The sequence below is a fragment of the Plectropomus leopardus genome, chromosome 10 (assembly GCF_008729295.1).
Source record: "Plectropomus leopardus isolate mb chromosome 10, YSFRI_Pleo_2.0, whole genome shotgun sequence".
Lineage (NCBI taxonomy): Eukaryota > Metazoa > Chordata > Actinopteri > Perciformes > Serranidae > Plectropomus > Plectropomus leopardus.
The window spans coordinates 11,892,081-11,913,654 of record NC_056472.1 but is presented as its reverse complement, the minus strand read 5'-3'; the positions used below and the strand labels follow the sequence as shown (position 1 = coordinate 11,913,654).

Genomic DNA, 21,574 nt, shown 5'->3' with positions numbered 1-21,574 from the left:
GTACAGAAGAAGTTGCTAAACATGTTGTCATGTGGTTGTTTTGGTTACTGGAGCAAATGCTGTAACAGCTACAGGTTGAGGACCAGTGGATTTTCTTCCCCGTGGTTTCATCCGTGAAGCCTTGAAAATCTGAGTGTGGATCAGTTTTGTTTGTTTGTGTTTTTTACAGCTTCGGTACTTTCAATACTATTGAATTTTTAATTAACAGAGATTGTATTGTTTAAAACGCGTGGTATCAAAAAATTATTCAAAATGAATAAAGAATAGATATTTTTGACAACCTTATAGGGCATACTTGACAAACGTGCATGTTTTAAGCTTCTGTGAGATTCTGTTAAATGCTATCTGCTTAACTTCAAAATAACACAAAGAAATGCATGACCTTTGTTTCAGGAGTATCTGGCTCAGCCCAGCATCTCCAGTAATGAGAAGATGTGTCGGCGTCTCCAGAGAGAGCTGCTATTGGCCCACTGCAGCCTGCTGAGAATCACACTGTCTGAGAGTGCCATGCAGCCCAGCCTCGATGCGCTCACAAGGTAGGTCATGCTGAAGTCTGAGGGTGTCAATACACATATCCTACAGACAAGCTGCATCAATAAAAATTACTTTAAACCTTGAAGTCCGCTTTATTTTCATTTCTGGAATTGGGAGTGATTTTTCCCAGCCCTCAGTTTCTTTATATTGATGTTGTTTTCATAAGTCCTGGTCACAATTCATACGGGTCAACTAGCTGTGCTAACAGAAGACATGCAATGTGTAAACATTTATGAATTAGTGTGGCCTTATAGTGTTCCTAAACATTATGAATGTAAACAAACCTTAAGTAGCATCATAAAACATTAATTAGTTAGATCTGCTTGTTTTTTGGCTATTGTATTAGAGGATCAGTTAAACGGCAGGTTCCACTCTGTGTTTTGAATTTGGTTGTAGGGTGAGCCTTTGGTTGACATCATAGAAGAGCCATAACATTAAGTACAAACTCAGAAAGACTTTGAATTGCCACAGCTGATTTTACGAAGTATAACACAGTGGTTTAGATTTAAAAATGTATTTTTCCCACCTTCCATTTGTTTCCATTCATTCTGCTGAAGCAATTACACAACTGAAGGAATCTGCTAATTATGAGACTGTGTGTGTGTGTGTGTGTGTGTGTGTGTGTGTGTGTGTGTGTTTGTGTGTTTGTGTGTGTGCGCGCGTGTGTGTGTGTGCGCGCGTGTGTGTGCGCGTGCATGCGTGTGTGTTACAGTTTTGACCAAGCTATGCAGACAATTAGCAGCATCGCTGGCCGCCACACAGACGAGCTTTGTGAGGTGTTTGTGGAGATGAGAGGTCACCTCTACTTGCATGCTGCCACACTGCTGCTGAAGCTGGCTCAGGATCGCCAGCAGACCTGGAGAGCTGTCATTGACCTGGCTGCACTGTGCTACCTGCTGGCATACCAGGTACTGATACAGCCACCTGCAGATTGCCTGTCAGGAACAGGGCCAACCTTTTACCTGAGCCATCACAGACACCTGAATCTTTTGTTTGATGCAGATTCTCTTTAAGATTGTGAGGTAGAAAAATATTTCAAATGTGATTATTTTGTTGGTAATTTTCCATTTATGAAAATAAACAGCTTGAATTAGTGTTCTTAAAAAGCAGGTGTCTCAAAAGTGGGTATTGTCATATAATCTGGCTGTCTTTTACTTATCAAAATTACTTTTTGCTTAGCTTGTCAAGTCCCTTAATGTTCTGTGGTTATGCTGTCTTTTCATAGTTTCCTCTAACAAACTTTTTATTGTAGCCAAGGCTAGATACTTTTGACTACATTTTGTTTTGTTTCTCCATCCACCAGGTCCCGAGACCAAAGCCAATAGTGACCAAAAGAGACCAGGCAGCACCACAGCTTCTGGAGCTGTTGGCCAACGACCGCCAGAGTCAAGCCGGTCACATGTTGCTGAATCTGAGCACTGATTCCTCCACCTTGATCAGAGAGGTCGGTCCATATGTTCTGATTCAGTTTAGATATGGTGATAACTTTTTTTTTTTTTTTTTTTTTTTTTTTTTTTTTAAAGATAAGTTGTTTGGGCTTTATTGCCTTTAATGGACAGGACAGTTTAAGTTTGAAAGAGGGAGAGAGAGAGGGGGTGACATGCAGCAAAGGGTCAAGGCCAGAGTCGAACCTGCAGCCGCTGCGGCGAGGATACAACCTGTGTATATGGGGCACCGCTCTGTCCACTGAGCCACCGGGTGCCCCAGATGATAACTTTATGAAGCTGCAATAAAAAGTACTCCACGTCACTATCAGGCGATGTAATAAATTAATGGGATTAATTTAAGTTTGCCCGTGTTGAACATTATTTGTGGAACAGAAATTTTATGCTACAGGTGCATACCACTCTGTCACAACCATGACAGATGCACTCCTGCTTTGTCTCTAATATGTAACACCAACATTACTAATTTCTGCATCATATCAGACAAACAGCTCTGATTAACTGAATTTCTGTGTTGGACATGATTTTATGTTTTCTCTGCGTGGAAAGGTGGTGGAAGCATTTGGAAACCCAAGTGGTCAGGACTCTCTATTTGAACTCCTGTTTGGACCACAGGCCTCCTCTGGATCTTCCTTTATTGCCAATGATGACATTCGTTCCATTAACACCATGGCTCCAGAGCTGTCTCAACTCGCCAAATGTGATGCTGGTAAGAAACAATAGATAATCTTCCTTTTTTTCCCTCAGTTTTTCCACAAGAAACAAAGAAACAAGTTTTGCACAGTTTGGTTCCAGATACATGTCTCTTTCAGATGATGTTCGGCCCTCGGGCCATCTTCAAGATTAAACAATTGTCACTTTCTTGTCCTACTATATTTATTTTCACAGTTACACTTAGTTTATGCAAAAGCCCTGGAGCTTTATTTTTTTATTATAAGCAAGCTCTTTGTTGAACTTGAGGTTTTAATGGACTCCAGCTTCTTATTTACATTCAGAGTACAACAAAAAATCCCCTGTTTGCATAAATTTATTTCATTGTGAAATAGCAAAATGTCAGCGGACCAACCAGCACTATTTGGTGGGCCAGATTTGGCCCGTGAGCCATCAGTTAAATATCAGGGATCTAATGTTTTGGACAGATCCAATAAAAGTGCAGCACAGTATTTTTTTCTCTGGAGAGGGAATAATATTAGTTAGTAACACAGCAGTCCTTAACACCAAAATATTTTTCTGCACACAAGCAAACTCTTATGACATTTTAAGTACTCCTACACTGTAATCACTTCGATGCCTCCTCTTCAGGCGCCATCCTGCTGCATGCAGGTGACTTGCAACATCTAAGCTGGTTGGGGCTACAGTGGACCCTTCTGGACCAGAGACCAGGGCTGCGGGACTGGCTACAGCAGCTTTTTCCCCGGCTCACTCTAGAAACCTCCAAACTGGACACCAACGCACCGGAGTCCATCTGCCTGCTCGACCTGGAGGTAGGTGGAACGATGTGGGCTGGTGCGGTGAGACCACATAACACAAGATGAAGCTTTGCAGGAGAGATTTACAGAGTTTGTCCATCATCTCCAATATTTACATTACTTAAAAATGTTTGTGTTTAAATATCTGTCTGTCTCTTGTCTGGCTCCATCCAGGTCTTTTTATACGGTGTGGTGTTCTGTAGCCACTGTCAGCTCCAGGAGACAGCAAAGATCAGCAGCGGCATGAACCAGCAGCAACAGCAGCAGCTCTACGAGCCTCGCTGCCTCCCCCTTCCCCTGCTTCGCCTCTTGACCACTGACAGACAGAGGGAGTGGTGGGATGCCATCTATAGCCTCATTCACAAGCGAGCAGCGTGAGTAAAACTTGAGTTAAAACAAAATGCACAGTATATTGATTCAAATATAAGCTGTGTCGACCAGTTTGTTTTTTTCCACGTGTGGCCCAATGGATAAGATTGGTTACCTTTCTTTATGGTAAGTTGTTGTTTGCATGCACAATATATATGTATATGTAATGTAATGTATTGTATTATTGTATATAGAATAAGTTTGTATTCTGGCTGTCAATGAAGAGTTTGAGTGGCCCTTATAGTCACTCCTACAAAGTAAAAAATACTTTTAATAATACTTTTATGTATTTTAAAAGTAATTGGGGACAATTTGGGACATTGGTTATGAGCCGAAACGACATACAAACTAATTATCTTTCAAACTAATTATATTTAACTTCCTCATATTGTGTCTGTTATTTTGCAAGTGCAGTGCCTCTTTGTTTTTTTTCTTTATTTACGGAGCAGTCTCATAATATTATGGTTTGTATGCTTGTTTCTTAAAAAAGCAAGAGCAAAATAGTGAAAAGTAGTATAAAATAGTGAGGATGCTAATAAGTTGTAATTTATGGGGCATTTGATTTAAAGTATTTAAGCACTAAATAATAATTTGAACATGGCAGGTCTCTCATAGGCTCTAATCAAAGTTGTTGGTAGAAACACATATTTTTATCTCAATGTTTTTGCAAAAAGACTCTCCTGTGAATATGTGACTAACTGTTAACGGTTTGAAATCTTGGGAAAATTGTTGAAAGTGAGAATGAACGCTAAAGTTTCCAAAGTTGTTGAAAACAGGATTAAAGTAACATTAAACCTCTTCTCTGCAATATCAGTGCTAAGTTGTGGGCACAAACATGACATTTTCACAAGAGCAGTTGGGTGCCTACAGCTCTGCCACATACTTACTTTGTCCTTGTTTCATCCAACTCAGAGAACTTGTTTGTTTTATTGTTCATATTTTATGTGTCTAGGTATTCAGTGTTTTTGTTTAATGTCTCCTTGTTGTGTCTCGTGTTAGTCCTGGCATGTCAGGCAAACTGCGGATGATCGTGCAACATGGACTAAGCACTCTGAGGGCTGGAGAGAAACATGGGCTCCAACCAGCGCTGGCCATCCACTGGGCGCAATGTCTCAGTCAGACGGTACATGAACTGTCACACACACACACACACACACACACACTTTTTCCACAAGCTCAGCAAAAAGCCAGCTTGATAAAAGAAATAATGTGTTTTCCTGAGACTTCCAATTATGGCATTGCTGGATGAATCTATTTTTACAGTATAACAGGTTACAGTGCACATATCTAGCTTTGCTGTAATGCAGTGTCAGAGCTACTGTGTGGCGCTTTGACAGTCCAAGATTATTGGGTAATGTGCAACAGGATGAAAGTATTGCATGTAGAACTGTCACAGCATAAAGTGCAACACAGTGTAGAGATGGACAGCTGTATTTGCTGCATGGTCATCATTATTAATATTTCAGTATGATGAACATTGCCAAGATGGTCAGCTAGACAGGAGTTCAGATCAGTTGTGGGTGGCAGTTGCACACACAGAGACGTGCAGCATGGCCAGAAAAATAGCACTTGGATAACTCCGCACCTTGCCAGATAACTGCACAGACACACGTGCCTATCCACCTGCTTCTCTCTGTCACTTGGCTTACAACTGTTAAATTTGATCAAGATTAAGATATCCAAACAGCTACATGTGCTGGTTCTCTGACTGTCCATTTGTTTCTTGGCAGAATTTGAACAGCTGATCTACTTGTGTCAAAAGTGTATGAAGTGTTTGTTTTGTTTATGTCTATGTTTATGTTTATTTGTCTGCCCTTCATTAAGCGAATCTGGTAACCTCCTTTCCTGATGTTCAGCAACCTTTTATGTTTGATAATCCAGGGAGATGGAATAAACTCATACTACGACCAGAAGGAGTACATCGGTCGCAGTGTCCACTACTGGAAAGTTGTACTTCCACTTTTGGAACGGATCAAAAACAGACGCAGTATACCAGAACCACTTGACCCCCTCTTCATACACTTTCCCTCCAAAGACATTCAGGTTAACACCGTCTTCATGTTTTTCTTTTATTATATTAAATTTTGGATCGAAGTGGTGATGGATGGGTATTACTTTTGTCCACTCTCAACATCTTGATGCAATGTAGTCTTGTTTTTAACTATTTTAATTTTACATTTTTCTGAGTATGAATGATGTACTTTTTGCAGTGTTTACACATTGTGTTGTGTGGGATTTGTTTAGAATTTATAAATATGTTGATTTCAAATGTATGAACCTTACACATACTTGACCTTCTACAATTTCCAATCAGTAAATGGTTATGTACATAGATTGTAGGTAGTTTGGTATAACTTGGGGTTTGAGGTTTCATTGCCACTTCAGCCAACACAGGAAATATATGCACCTATAACACTAACAGATGTTAAGAATTGAATGGAATTGCTTACAGTTTGTATTTGTATGCATGTTCCTTTTCAGATTTCTTCTGTAAAGGGCTATGAAGAGGAAGCCAAGATAGCATATGCAGCTCTCCTTGACATTGAAGGCAAAACAGAGGAGGCCATAGCTACCTTGGAAACCATTAATAACATGTCATCCATCTGGCATTTGGCACAGGTGGGTCACACACATGCACAACAATAGCTGTCTATTTTGTGGTTTTAATAGATTTGCACTAAAGATGATTTTTGTTCAGATTCCTCAACCAGTTTATTCCCTACTCCCATTCATGGCAGCTAGCTGTCCAACAGTTTCTTTTGAGACAGGAATAGTGCCTTGCCAATATTTATTATCAGATATCTTCTCAAGAATATATAACAAACATTGTGAAGTTTAGGAATAATAAGCAATTGCCTTAGGTCTTGGAAAAATAAGTAATACAAGACAGAAGTAGGTGCAAATTCAGCAGTGTTTGTCTGTACCCCAAAAGCCACTCGGGCCCTTTGGTTTGGCTGATAGTGTGGTGTTTGTTTTTCACTGCATCTTCATATGTTTGCAGCCTTAGTACCGACACACACAGGTACTTGCCCCTCAACATGCCTCCATGGTGAGCCGGCTAGCAGATATTGATGCTAATTCCATAAACAGCACTAACAACAGCAACAGTGCCGACAGAGCTTACAGTGTTACATTATGGGGGCCCAACAACACCATCCCGTCGTTAGTGTTAACGGCCATATTTGGGCAGTGCAGAGCGGCGACACTGGGCTAGCCGGTGGCGTACCCTCAAAGGGACTCACATGAACTGACATACGTGTGGTTATCTACTCCAACAACCCAGAGTCACAACGTACACAAAGATGACATGAAGTCATTCTCAGTTCCATGCTTTGCTTTTTTTCCTTCACAGATCTACCAGCGGCTGTCAGAGGAGGCCAGCAACGGGGTTGAGGAGACCCAAGACAGGTGCATCACATTTCTTAGAAAGTTTAGGACCTATCTGACCAAGATCTACAATGCTAATGCAGATGACATTGAGAGGGTAAGTCCCACTTGCTTTTATGTGTTAATGTGAGCAACTCTGCAGCTGTGAACATGGTTTGGCAGATCCTTAAAAAGTCTTGAAAGGCATTGATTTAATTAATCTTAAAAAAAAAAGGGCTTTACATGGCATTAAAATTTCTTAAATAAATCTTTAAAAAGCCATGACAACTGTTTAGACATGGTAGATAGGATTTAATGAATTGTTTTTTATCATGTTGCATTGTGAAATCTCAAAACAATTAGTAACACAGTCATTGACTTATATGGAATCCCATATAAGTCAATATCAAGAAATACAAAATAGCCAAGAAAACGTACCAATTTCCCAGTTTTGTCCTAACCTTGTCTCTGCCACAAGACAATAACAGTCATGTTTTATTTTGCAATAAACATTTGCGCAAAATTTACAAGTTATAGATGTTTCATTTATGTATTTTTTTTTCTACATTTAACTTGCCTTAAGCTTTCAGAACTCTGTTTGTAACCAACTGTTACACTTGTGTCCCAGCTTCCTGTCTCCATGGAGGAAGTCTTGGATCTCCTGAATGACGTGAACCAGCAGCTCGGCGAGAGCGGGGAGGCTATGGATGAAGAGGAGGAGAAGGAGGAGGAGGGTCAGAGAGGACCAGCCCACTCCAGCCCTGCTCATCCCACAGAAACCTCTGCCACCATTTCCCACATAAAGTTTTCTACTCCCTCTCCTAACAAAAGCCTCGTCTCTCCTTCCAAAAGACACCTGGTAGGCTCAGGTCATTGTTTCATATTTAGAGGAACATCTGAGATTTCTTTATTTCATTGATATTTTAAGTGTTTCCTTTTATTTGTCACAGAGATCATTCTTTCCGTGTCATTCAGATTTCTCCCAAGACGCCACCTCATTGGGTGGAGGACCAGAAATGTCTCCTCCAGATGCTGTGTCAGCAAGTCGAAGCCCTCAAGGTCTTCTTTGCTTTTTTTTTCAATTTTTATAATTATTTCAGACAATAACACAATTTTCCACTGAGTAGGAATAAATCAGTAAGTGAGAACAGTGTTAAAGTTTAAAAGAGAAACTCAAAGCAGTATGGTATACTATGTTCTTTTACTGATGGGAATAGATGTTTAAGTTACGCTTAATTTATCATAACCAAAGGTAAATATAGAGGAAGTGACAGCAGTAAATGAAATGGAAGCAGATCATATTTACACACATGTGATAACAGGGTGTCTGCAGGTCCTTAAAAAGTCTACATTAAATTTGAATTTGTGAGGTAATATTTGATGTAATTTAAATGATCCATTCTCTAATTTCTTTTTGCCAAAATCAGTTAAGCTCTCCTGTATGACAGTTTTCAATTTCTGATGTTGGATACCTTACAGCTGAACATTATGTTTTACTTTATACTTTTGCATTCCTGTTGGCAAAACAGATTAATCAGTCTCCCTCTAATTACCTATTCCCTACTTTAAACCTACCTCTGCGAAGGACCACATATATATATATTACTTATGTTCATACTTACCTGCAATGCTTGAACAACTAAATGGTAATTTAAAGAAAAGTCCTAAATGGGGTTAAGAAGAAAAGCTTGAAGGGGTTTTAAAGAGCATTAAATTTAAGTGTCTGATACCTGTAGACACTGGATGAAATGTATTTAGGAAACAGGGACAATACAGGTTTTTAATAATAGCCTATTTTAATTAAAAACCTTCTTATTGCAGATAAGGTATATAAAAATCTATCTGAAAACTAGAACAATAATTAATTAGGAAGTTTACAAGAATTAACATTTAATCAGTATGTGTTGTTTATTTTCTAGTTTTTCTACTTTTAGATGCCATATTGAGTCACTGCTCATTACGGTCCTTGTTTTGCAGAATGAGGTTCATGATCTGAGACACAACTCTTCAGGGAACGCAGGCTCCCCTCATCACAAGATGTACGGGGAGAGCTACGGGGCCGAGGGCCTTCAGGAGCCCTTTACCCCAGTCCAGTCCTACCATGGGGCTCCATTAACAGGTTATTACACTACATAAAATAAAATAAAATATTTTTTTTCTGTTGTCTACAAGTATTGGATTGACATTGTAAAATTAACAACCTTTATATTTTCTTTTTTTTAAGTTGCCACTACAGCCCCCTCTATGTATTACAACCAGTCTCCTGCTTATAACTCTCAGTATCTCCTGCGCACAGCAGCTAATGTAACCCCCACTAAGGTAATTATAACTGTTGAACACTACTTTACTGTAATAACAGTATTCGGAGTTTATTGAATGACATTTTCTTTGTATTCTCTTAACACAGGGCCCAATGTATGGTATGAACCGTATGCCACCTCAGCAGCATATGTATGCCTACCAGCAGCCCACTCATACCCCTCCGTTGCAGACGGCCCCAGCCTGCATTTACCCTCCTCAAGAACAGGTCTTTGGTGCCCCTCTGCGGTTTGAGTCACAGGCCACAAGCCTTCTTTCCCCCTATAGTGAAGAATATTATGGGCAGAGTGTAACCCAACAGACCACTAACCCTTCGCTGCCTGAACCTGGCTACTTCACTAAGCCATCTGTAGTCCCTGTTCAGCCACCAAAGAGCATTGAGGGGAAGCCCATGGACTTTGGGAAGCTCTCTTTCAGCCAGCAGGCACCTGCTGAAGTCCCCAAAGTACCGAGTTTTGGAGCAGGGGCAGTTGCCCAGTCAACGCCTTCAGCTGCTTTTAAGTTCAACTCCAACTTTAAATCCAACGATGGAGACTTCACTTTCTCAGCATCTCAGGCTAAGCACAGTGAAAGTCTGCTTGGCCTTCTCACATCAGACATTCCCACTAAAACAGAAACTGTCCCAGAGAAGCCTCCAGCCCAGGAGCAGCCCCCCAGTCAAACAGGCATCTTCACCTTTGGTAATAAAAATGTTACTGGCTTCTCCTTTCCTGATTCTGCTCAGAGCACAGGCACTGGAAGTCTTTTTGGAAATATGGAGCAGCCATTTAAATTTGGGGATGTTAATCAGCCAGTGTTTCCGGTTGCCACGTCTGTAGCAGAAGAGGAAAGAGCGGCAGAGAGCGACAATGACAGCACTCATGTTGAGGAGGATGAAGACGGTCCTCACTTTGAACCCATCGTACCGCTTCCTGATAAAATAGATGTGAAAACAGGTGAGGAGGAGGAAGAGGAAATGTTTTGCAACAGGGCAAAGCTGTATCGATTTGACACAGACACAAAAGAGTGGAAGGAGCGAGGCATTGGCAATGTTAAAATCCTAAAACACACCAGTAAAGGAAAGGTCCGCCTCTTAATGAGAAGGGAACAGGTCCTTAAAATCTGTGCAAACCACTACATCAATGCCGATATGCTACTGAAACCAAATGCTGGTTCTGACAAATCCTGGGTCTGGAATGCCATTGATTATGCAGATGAGGAGCCTAAACCCGAACAGCTGGCCATCCGCTTCAAAACAGTAGATGAGGCAGCACTTTTCAAAGCTAAGTTTGAGGAAGCTCAGAAAATTGTGCTCAAATCAGCAGAAAAGCCCAATCAACCAGAGAAGAAAGAGGAAAGCATGAAAGATTCTGAATCACTGGCAGCCCAGTTTGCACTTAAAGATGGAGAATGGGAGTGCACTGTGTGCTGTGTAAGGAATAAGCCCACGGATGTGCAGTGTGTCGCTTGTCAAAGCACAAATCCCAATTCCTCAACCAAACCAGACATTCAGGGTGTAGGTGAACCCAAACCCAGCCCCTTTACTTTTAAATTTGGCACTGATTCATCAAAACCCAGCAGTTCTGGCCCTACATTTACTGGATTTGGTGCTTTTGGAGCATCTATACCCTCCTCATTTAAATTTGGCACCAGTACCTCAAAACCTGCTGATACAGTAACCAGTGGGTTTGGTGCTGGGTTTGGTGCTGGCTTTGGGGCCCAATTTGGCACCAGTACCTCAAAACCTGCTGATACAGCAACCAGTGCGTTTGGTTCTGGCTTTGGGGCCCAATTTGGCACTAGCGCCTCAAAACCTGCTGACACAGCAACCAGTGCATTTGGTGCTGGCTTTGGGGCTCAGTTTGGCAAGAAGCAAGAACAGTGGGACTGTGATGTATGCCAGGTAAAAAATGAGGCCTCTGCAGACAGCTGTGTTGCTTGTAAAGGTCTTAAAGCCTCACTTAAAGCAGCTGCAACAGAACAAACAGCACCAGCTGCAGATGCACCCTCTATATCTGCTGTTGACTCTGGGTTCGGTGCCCAGTTTAGCAAGAAACCCGGGCAATGGGACTGTGATGTATGTGAAGTAAGAAATGAAGCCTCCTCTGACAGTTGTGTTGCCTGTAAAACCCCCAACCCTTCTTCTAAATCAACAAAGGGCGCTCCAGTAGCATCAAATCTACTAGCAGTGTCAGGATTTGGGGCTGAAAAAAAGGATGGACTTTGGGACTGCAATACCTGCCTGGTCAGAAATGATGCATCAGATGCTGAATGTGTTTCCTGCCGTTCTCCAAATCCGACTCCCTCTTTGGAAGCCATGTTTGCCAAGAAGGATGGGGAATGGGACTGTGACACTTGTCTTGTGAGAAACAGTGCCACTGCCAATAAGTGTGTGGCCTGTCAGACACCAAATCCCAATGCTAAAAGCACAACCAGCACTGCTCCTTCGGCCTCCTCGTTCAGCTTTACATTTGGAAGCAAAACCTCATCAAGCCAGCCAGCTGGAACTGGATTTACGATGCCTTTTGAAACTGGCAGCACTTTTCAGTTTGGTCAAAACAAAGACAAAGGCTCTGCTGCTTCTTTTAAGTTTGAAGCTCCTCAGTCTGGGTCTAGTACGACTAGTTCTTCAGGCTTCTCTTTTTCAATGCCCATTCCATCTGGTGGCTTCAAGTTTGGCATTCAGGACACCCCAAAAGAAATTCCCTTAACTGATAGCCAAACACCTCCATCAGGGTCAGCCTCCAGTTTTCTGAAAAGCATAGCGGACAAGCACAAGGAGAAAGAAAATGTGTCTACACTCTTAGTGGGGCAAACAGAGCAAGAGCAGAATCCATTAATTGCTGGAAAAGCCAGTACGTTCAGCTTTGCAGACTTGGCAAAGTCCACTGGGGGAGACTTCCAGTTCGGCCAGAATGACCCAGATTTCAAAGGGTTCTCTCGGGCTGGTGAGCAGGTATTCTCAACCCCCACCAAGACAGATGCTGCAAATGAGCCTGATGATGATGACATGTATAAAACAGAGGAAAATGACGATATCCAGTTTGAACCAGTAGTCCAGATGCCTGACAAGGTGGACCTGGTGACGGGGGAGGAGGATGAACAGGTTCTTTATTCTCAGCGTGTCAAGCTGTTCAGATTTGACTTGGACACTAGTCAGTGGAAAGAGCGTGGTGTAGGAGTCCTTAAATTCCTGAAAAACAGCACTAATGGCAGGCTAAGGGTACTGATGAGAAGAGAGCAAGTTCTGAAGGTGTGTGCCAACCACTGGATCACCACCACCATGAATCTAAAGCCTCTGGCAGGCTCAGACAAAGCTTGGATGTGGATGGCCAATGACTTCTCTGACGGAGATGCTAAACTTGAACAGTTGGCTGCCAAGTTCAAGACCCCAGAGCTTGCTGAGGAGTTTAAGGAGAAGTTTGAAGAGTGTCAGAGACTTCTCTTGGACATCCCCCTACAAACCCCCCACAAGCTTGTCGATTCGGGCAGAACAGCACGCCTCATTCAGAAAGCAGAGGAAATGAAGTCTGGTTTGAAAGACCTGAAATCCTTCTTGACAGACGAGAAAACAAAGATCAAAGATGACGACAGCCAAGCAGACATTACAACATCCAGCAATGTTTCGAACCTTGTAATCAAGCCTCAGGGTGAAACCACCGGCCCCACCTTGGAATGGGATAACTACGACCTGAGAGAAGAGGCTTTAGATGATACTGCCACCTCATCAGTCTATGCCTCTCCTATGGCCAGCAGCCCCCTCAGAAAGAACCTTTTCCGCTTTGGGGAATCCACCAGTGGATTTAGCTTCAGCTTCCAGCCTGGCATCAGCCCCTCCAAGTCTCCTGCTAAGCTTAACCAGAGCAGAGCCTCAGTGGGTACTGATGACGAGCAGGATGTAACCCAGGATGAGGAGAGGGACGGCCAGTACTTTGAACCTGTGGTCCCCTTGCCTGATCTGGTGGAGGTTTCTACAGGAGAGGAGAATGAACAGGTGGTCTTCAGTCACAGGGCCAAACTGTATCGCTACGATAAAGAACTGGCTCAGTGGAAGGAAAGGGGTATTGGGGACCTCAAGATCTTGCAGAATTATGAAAACAAACGAGTGAGGCTGATTATGAGGCGAGACCAGGTACTTAAGATCTGTGCCAACCACAGGATCACAGCAGCCACAAAGCTGGAGCCTATGAAGGGCGCAGAGAAGGCCTGGGTCTGGAGTGCTTTGGACTTTTCTGAATCAATAGAGGGTAACATTGAGCAGTTAGCTGTGAGATTCAAGCTGCAGGAAACTGCAAATACATTTAAACAGGTATTCGAGGAGGCCAAGGCTGCTCAAGAAAAAGAGGAACTCATGACTCCAGTGACATCCAGGGTTGCCACACCTAAAGACAGTGGGCCTGCAGCATCTGCACAACCTGTTACACCTGTGTGCGGCAAGGCAGCCATTGCTGTTTTGGAAGAGACCACAAAGGAACGTACAGAGCTTCCCCCTGAAAGCAAGCCATCTGCAGCTGGGTCTTCAAGTCCAGTCAACCCCTCAAAGACTGTGGTGTCACCCCCTAAGTTTGTCTTTGGTACTCAGAGCCTTCAGAAGTTTTTTGGCTCTCCTAAATTTCACTCTGAGGCTGAGGAATCAGCATCCAGTTTGAAAGCCAAAGACTGTGGACTTCCCACCAAGGCTTCACCTGCAGCACCTGCATTCAAAATCCCAGAAAAAGGTAAAAAAAAAAAAAAAAAATCTTAATATATGTGCAATATTTGTCTGATTTGTCTGATTTTTGAATGATTATCATGACTGTTTTTGTTAATTTGAGTTTTACTTCATTGTCTTGTTTTCATTTGCATCTCATTGCTCCATCACCTTCTTATATTAGTTGACCCAGCCAAGACTCTTCCCAAAATTTTCTAGGACAGAAATTAGATTCCCAATATCCTCCCCATGTAGCCACTTTATATACATTGTTTTATTATGTTTTTCACTATGTTAAGATGTTCTGTACCTTTAGTAAAACTGTGTTTACTAAATTATCTACAGGAAGTTTTAGTGAACACGCTGAACACAATGCATTCTACACATTAATATACACAATTTCATTTGAACACTTTAGGCCATGTTTTATGATCATGATACCGGCCTCACAATTAGTTTCTCTTCGCCCAACAACCCATCATCCTTTAGGGCTGGATTTTAGGCTTTTCAAAGATAACCCAATGGCTTTTTGGACCAGCACATCAACCACCCAATTTGAACCCCCAGGTACTCTAATCACTGCAGTGTGTGTTAACACCTCTCAGCTGTCACCTGGCTGGCCCCTATCACTAGGGCTGAACGATTAACCGAATTCAATATTGCTAAGTAACAGAACACAATTTTCTAATCACAAAAGCTGCCCTATATTCCATGTGACATTTATGAATGAGAGTAGATCAAGAAAAGGGCTTGTAAAATGCCATGTGCAAGCTTTGATGCTTGCAGTACTACTGTGTGAAAATGGCCAGGGTCAGGTTCATGTGCAATTTAAATATTGTAAGAATAGCATGGCTCCTTTGGGGAGAAGCTCAGTGCCTAGTTTCTGCCTAGAGTCAGGGGAGCTATTGAGTGTGTGGTTGACCACCAGATAGTAGACAGACCGTATACAGATCAGAGAGAGAGTTGGCTTTAAACTTGTCATGTGGTTGAAAATGTACAGTGTAGTTTTCAGTTTGTCAGTGAGTTAATGCTGCAGCTCATCAAGACCATGTTAAAATCCTTTGCTTTACTTCCCACCACTGGGTGAAGGTGAGGGGAGTAACCCCCAAAGTGAGCATCAACGGTCTGGAAGCTGAAGCAGGAATTGTGAAACATGTTAGCAATGAGGCTTTGACTTTTCTAAATATTTAAGAGTGTTCGAGCCACAGTGAGTGCACCCTTAAGTTTGTGAGATTAGTTACAATACGGTGACCGCAACAGAAAAATTGAGATTTCTTTTCAATAACAATAATACAGTTAAGGAGGAAGATAGAGGAAGATAAGAATTTTTTAAATTAAAAAAAGTCCCATACTGAATCATAATTACAATATTGGTCTAAAAAAACAAAGCACTTTGATGATTTTTCCTTATCGTTCAGCCCTATTTATCACTAGACAAAAATAACCTGGATGCACGGAGTGGTAAAAACATTTGACGCTAATGTGTTGCATGTCCAGTGTGTGGAGGTGCAGTTTTTATTGACAAGAAATACTCAACGTTGTCACAAGATTCAACACAGGAGGGAGTATATCCACTCATTCTGGGTCAGGGTGTAAATGGTGTTTAGTGGAGTTAACTAATTCATAGAAGTCAGTTCAAACTTATGGCTAAAGTTAACTCTTTATTCCCTGAGGCCCTGTTAGCCATTTTTATGGCAGTGTAGTAATTTCATTTATCTTTTCATTAAATTTGTCCTTATGAAATTCTCATTTTGATATTGTGGTTCACAGTTCCCATGCCTAAATATATATATATATTTTTTAACTTACCAAAACCTGTAAAATTGAGCTCCTAAATACTGTGTTTCCCATACATTGATTTATTTGTGATGTCCCGTCATAATATCAGCATTGACCACTATGTATTGATTTTCTGTTGTTCTTTTCCCACTTTTTTAAAAAAAAAAAAATTTATTTCATTGTTGAGCTGCGTGGTACATGTATCACATTGATTCGCTCATCCTCCCTTGGTTTTCGGTGGTGTCTTAGGCCACAAATGAGACAAGAATTAGTTGGCTAGTGCACCCAGCGATCCCTCTGTCTCATGGCTTCAGTGGGAGAAAATCAGGATGCAACTCTAGAGATGGACCTTCAGTTAACAGCTGTACCAACTAAAATTTTGCCAGCACAAACCCTGCCGACGGAAGTCACAACGGACAGGTCACTAGATCTAACTTGTGCAGTGGCAGCAACACAAAGTTTGCTGATCTGTCAGCAATTTGACATCAGTGCTCCAGGCTAGGGTTTGTGCTGGCTGAATTTTAGTTGCGACAGTTGTTAACTGAAGGTCTGTTTTCCATCCCTGGTCAGTTATGGGAAACACTGAAGTAGTAGTTTGTGTTTTGTTCATCTAAAAAAAAAAGAATGTATTTCTCCCACCTGCCAAAGAAAAAATGTCCAGTTATGTTTCGTTAGACTTTCCCTCATCTGAGTCTTGAAGAAACAATGAAGGACAATCAGAAGGCCTCATACTTTGTTGTAGCTGTGCTTAAAGGTTTGATATATAATATATATATATATATATATATATATATTATATATATATATATATATATATATATATATATATATATATATATATATATATATATATATATATATATATATATATATATATATATATATATATATATGTGTGTGCAATATCTGCAAATGTAGGTATTAGGTACATATATATACAGGTAGTGTACTAGCAGATGTAACATTGGGTAAATGTTAATAGGCAGTTTGCATTTCATTAGTATATATGCAATATCTGCAAATGTAGGTATTAGGTACATATATATACAGGTAGTGTAATAGCAGATGTAACATTGGGTAAATGTTAATAGGCAGTTTGCATTTCATTAGTAAATGTTCAGAATCAGACTGGAGTTTTGTATAGCAACAGGAGTCACATTAAAAGTTGTCTTTTGAAAGGTGAGCTGAGAAGATTCCTCTGAGAGCGTTCCCTCCGAGAGGAATGCACTGTGATGGCCCACAACGTCACACTTGCCATTTTTAGTGCAGGATGTGTAGCAACAGCATGAAATGCAATTCCCTGTCTGGTCTGGCTTCTACCAGTGATGCAGCAAAGGCTAATGAGAGTTAAAGCTCAGGTGCTATTTAATGCTACGGTGCCATGTGTGCTACAGCAAGTCTGTCAAATCAAATATAAAAAAAACACAGACCAGTGCATACAGAAATGTTCCCTTAATACAACTTATCTCACAAAATCAAACGCATGCTATACATTTTTGCTGTGCATGACTTTTTTTGTGTGGAACTAACACGTGGTTATAAAGCAGCTCAATTTCTCTGTTCTTCTGAGCCTCTCCAGGCCAATTATTTATTGTCCTACTTCTCTCGTATCTGCCTGTTACAGGGACGTCTCAGGCAGAAGGAGGCAGCGCAGGGTCAGAAGAGGACTACGAGGTGGAGATTTTATATGTCAGGGAACCCACTGCTGAACAGGCAGCTTTAGCCAGGAAACTCCTGCTGCCTCTCACCTTCTTCTGCTATCAGAATGAGCCAGGCTACACCAGTGACGATGAATCTAATGGTGAGAGCAAATTTTAACTAACGGTAGTATAAAAATGTGTGTTGTTGAAGTGAACATGTTAACTACAATGAATCACATGACTCGTTAAATACTATTTTTTTTATTAATTTATCAAATTTTCTTTTTGCTATACTTCCACACATAGTATTGTCATTTCTTTATTACGTTAGTATCATCATCAAAGTCATTTCATTAAACTAAAACATAACCACACACAGCTAGAAAGCACTGTAATGCCTTAAAGTGCACATGATGATAATAATTTGATAATTACTGCATTTATACACTCCATATAACATCCTTAAATTTGAATATATGATCAATTAGTGTAAATAGAGGAGCGGTAACAGTGACAGAAAGCAACATAATGTCAAGGATATTTCCTCATTTTGCATGTGGAGTTTGTTGCTGATGTCTCATTATGACTTAAATTCTTGCTTACTGGCATTGTCTAAGGAATGTGGAAGTGAGGTTGCATCAACATCTACCTTGAAAGCAAAATGTAAGTGAAATGTGTGTTGAATTTCTTCTGAATTTTCAGATGAGGATTTTGAGTCGGCTGTAAAAGCCTTGAATGGGAAGCTTTACCCTGATCCTCCCAAGAAAAAGGCTGCAGCATGTGGTGATGGTATGTATGCCATATCTTGTCACACACTCTATTTTATCCTATCACTTGCCCCCAGTTTTGTCATTTGTCAACTATCATATCGGTTTAGTTCGCTTCACAGACAATTTAAGGTTGCAGAGACATGCCCCAACCAGTGCCTCAGAATTTCATTGCCTATTATTGGCAGTAATCTGTCAAAATGAGTGGCAAGTCCATTCTATGGACATCATATCTGCGTTCTTGTAGGGCATGCAGCTTTCCAGAGAAATGTGTATATGGCCACCTCCTGAGGCAGAAAAGAAAAATATTCTTTGTGTATGGCCCTGCAGATTTGTCATTGCTATTGGTACAATAAAGCAAAGGAAATTATGCTGAGTAAAGGTGTTAAATGTCACAAGTGGATCCAGCTGTATTTTATTGGTTGGATGAGCAGAACCTATCAACAGATGTGATCCTCATACTAGAGTCTGTGTTCCAGGTTGGACATAAGGAACATATACAGTATATCAGCATAGTTATTATTAAAAAAAAATACTACTACTTTTCACCTGCAAGCAGCATGTGCAGTGCAGAGGGATGCCCCTCTTAATGAGGCTGAAAAAGAACAGCTTTGGTCAAAACTAGGACAGATACTATGGGTTGCAAAGCAGACAAATGTTTGATGCAAGCAGCTTAGCATCAAATATAAAAAATGCTACAGTTCATCTATTCATTAGGCAATTAGTCATTAGTCATTAGGAAGCTTAAATCTGAAAAGTGCCCCTCAAGTTTCAGCATTTGGAAAACCATGATGCTGTGAACGTGATTGTTTTCAGTGATGCTTCCTTTGGAAATCTATCTGATGGAGGTACACACCTCATCAAAAATAATGTTCACCTGGCTTGCCAGGCACTCGCTGCTCCTAAACTTCTGTATGTACTGCATTCAGAGTCAGACTGCCAGGTGGTGTGGGAGAAGAAGCCGACACCAGAAGAGGAGGAGAAGGCCAAAAGCCTCCAGCTTCCACCCACCTTCTTCTGCGGCCTGAGCACCACAGACAGCGACCTGGACCAGGACAAGCCTGAAGACTTTGAGACTGAGGTCTACAAGGCACGGCGAGACCTGGTAAAAGACACACCACTTGGAAAGCACCCTGGAGTTACACAGATTATCATGCAGATCAAGTTATCATGCAAGCAAGCTGTATCTAAATACCATAGATTACCCAGTGCATACATGTGGTCAGTTGACAAGTCTTAATTCAAAAACACAAAAACTGTTTTTATTCCTATCAGTGTGACGAACAGGTCACACACCTCTGTGTGTCATTTAGTAACGCACAGAGGTCATTTTAGCTGTATCTGTTCATAGTGATGTACAAGTAAGCAAATATGCATTTTAAGAGTTTGCATGAGCAAAAGTAAGTGGATAGGAGGGGAAAAGTCAATTTATTCATTGTTTGAACACTTCAGAGTGCTTTGTTGTATCATAATATGGTCACGAGACAGAAAACAATGTCATTAATTTTATTCAACACCTGGATAACACAGTTAGAGAAAGAGAATCAGTATTATTGTAGTTTAATTGCTAAATTGTTTCAGGGTGCCCAGTTAAACCAAGCTGAAAAAGCATCCAGCGGCCCTGCTGTAGCCCCAGAACAGACATCTGGCACGTCATCCAGCAGCACAGAAGCTGCAGGCAGCACATCTGCAGTGGAGGAGCAGACCTCAGACCAGCCAACAGAGACTCAGAGTGAAGCTCCCAGCAACAGCACAGACGCTGCAAGCAGCTCTACTACAGCCGATGAGCAGACCTCAGACCAGCCAACGGATACTCAGAGTGAAGCTCCCAGCAGCAGCTCTCCCATTGACCTGTCAACTAAGAAGAGCCCAGAGCCAGAGTCCAACACTGCAACTGCAGCTGCAACATTTACTGCTACAACAGCCAGTCAAGGTAAAGACCACTTGCTGCTCATTACTTCAGATTTGAGACCACTCACCTTTAACAGTCCACCTGTTGTGTATGGGTCAGTACTGATTCAATGAAAAACAGCTCTCTCTCAACAATTATCCTCATGAAAGAAATTACTGAAATGTTCTTCTTAGTTACATACAGTATATTTCTATGATTGTTTGATTGATTGATTTTCTGGTGTCTTGTCTGAATGTTGCACTGTAGCCTGGAATAATGTGGAAATGCAGCACTGAGAGGTTTAGGATGGAGACTGACACATAATATTGCTTCTTTGATACCTTAAAGGAACTCCCCATCCCCAAATGATCGTTTGTATATCAGTTACTCACACTGTGTTATGTTGAATTTTGTGAGGAAAACTTTGTTTTTCTTGCCTCCACCGTGAACAAAATTGGGAATATTTTTTATTTATTGAAACCATAAGGCGTCTGCGTTCACAAACAGCCAAATTACATCAAAACATCTGTTTACAAATTCTCACGCAATTTTTACAGTTTAATACAGTTTGCATTAAATCAAACCAGTTTAAGCTCTTGCACCTTGGGGTTGGGGCGGTGGGGTGGGGTCAGTCGGTCAGAGGGCAGCAACGGAGGGCTTGGTTGGTGACAAAAACCCACGCGCTGTGAACCGATTAACCAATAGCAAAATTCCACTGCAATAGCCAGGTTTCAACAGTTTAAAGGCTGTGACTATGCATATTTATACACGCTATGTAGAATTTAACTAGATTGTACTTCAATGTCAAGATGAGGACCTGAATCAATCAACAACACTGCTAAATTTTCCATATATATTGTGTTTCAACTGAAAAAAACACCCTAAAGAGGTCTGGTGGTTTATTTACACTTTAGATAAGATTTTGAATGTTTTTTTTATGTATTATTGGATGGATTTTTAATTCAATTTCACATTTTTGTACTTATATGTAAACAATCAGAGTACTACTTTCACCTCTTTGACATCTTCAACGTCAGGTTAGATTTATTGCAGAGCTTTTGCCTGATAGCTTTCTTTAGAGTTCATCTTTTGTCCAACACACTGTGGGTTAGAATCCTGCATACAATATGAAAAATATAAGAAAAAAAGGCATTCAATACAGCTTCTCATGATGGCTTTTCCCTCCCACCACAGACTCCTCCAGCTTTGGCTTCAACTCATTTGGAGGCTTCTCTTTTGCTGATTTGGCACAAAACACAGATTCATTTGCATTTGGAACTCAAGGTTGGCCTACATTTACCTTTACATTTTCTTAAGATAGTCTTT

At 41.1% G+C, this 21,574-nt stretch overlaps 1 protein-coding gene across 1 annotated transcript in view; it reads left to right on the top strand.

The window, feature by feature from the left end:
• The window catches only part of ranbp2 (RAN binding protein 2), a 30,414-nt gene that overhangs the window by 5,157 nt on the left and 3,683 nt on the right, over positions 1-21,574 (top strand). The window contains 21 exon segments of the mRNA XM_042494554.1: positions 394-536; positions 1,247-1,442; positions 1,838-1,978; positions 2,529-2,688; positions 3,282-3,463; positions 3,623-3,822; positions 4,817-4,940; positions 5,699-5,860; positions 6,299-6,436; positions 7,170-7,301; positions 7,812-8,042; positions 8,159-8,242; positions 9,161-9,302; positions 9,408-9,502; positions 9,591-14,199; positions 14,661-14,738; positions 17,575-17,751; positions 18,293-18,379; positions 19,287-19,462; positions 19,939-20,290; positions 21,443-21,532. Coding sequence (XP_042350488.1) covers positions 394-536; positions 1,247-1,442; positions 1,838-1,978; positions 2,529-2,688; positions 3,282-3,463; positions 3,623-3,822; positions 4,817-4,940; positions 5,699-5,860; positions 6,299-6,436; positions 7,170-7,301; positions 7,812-8,042; positions 8,159-8,242; positions 9,161-9,302; positions 9,408-9,502; positions 9,591-14,199; positions 14,661-14,738; positions 17,575-17,751; positions 18,293-18,379; positions 19,287-19,462; positions 19,939-20,290; positions 21,443-21,532 — 7,699 coding nt within the window.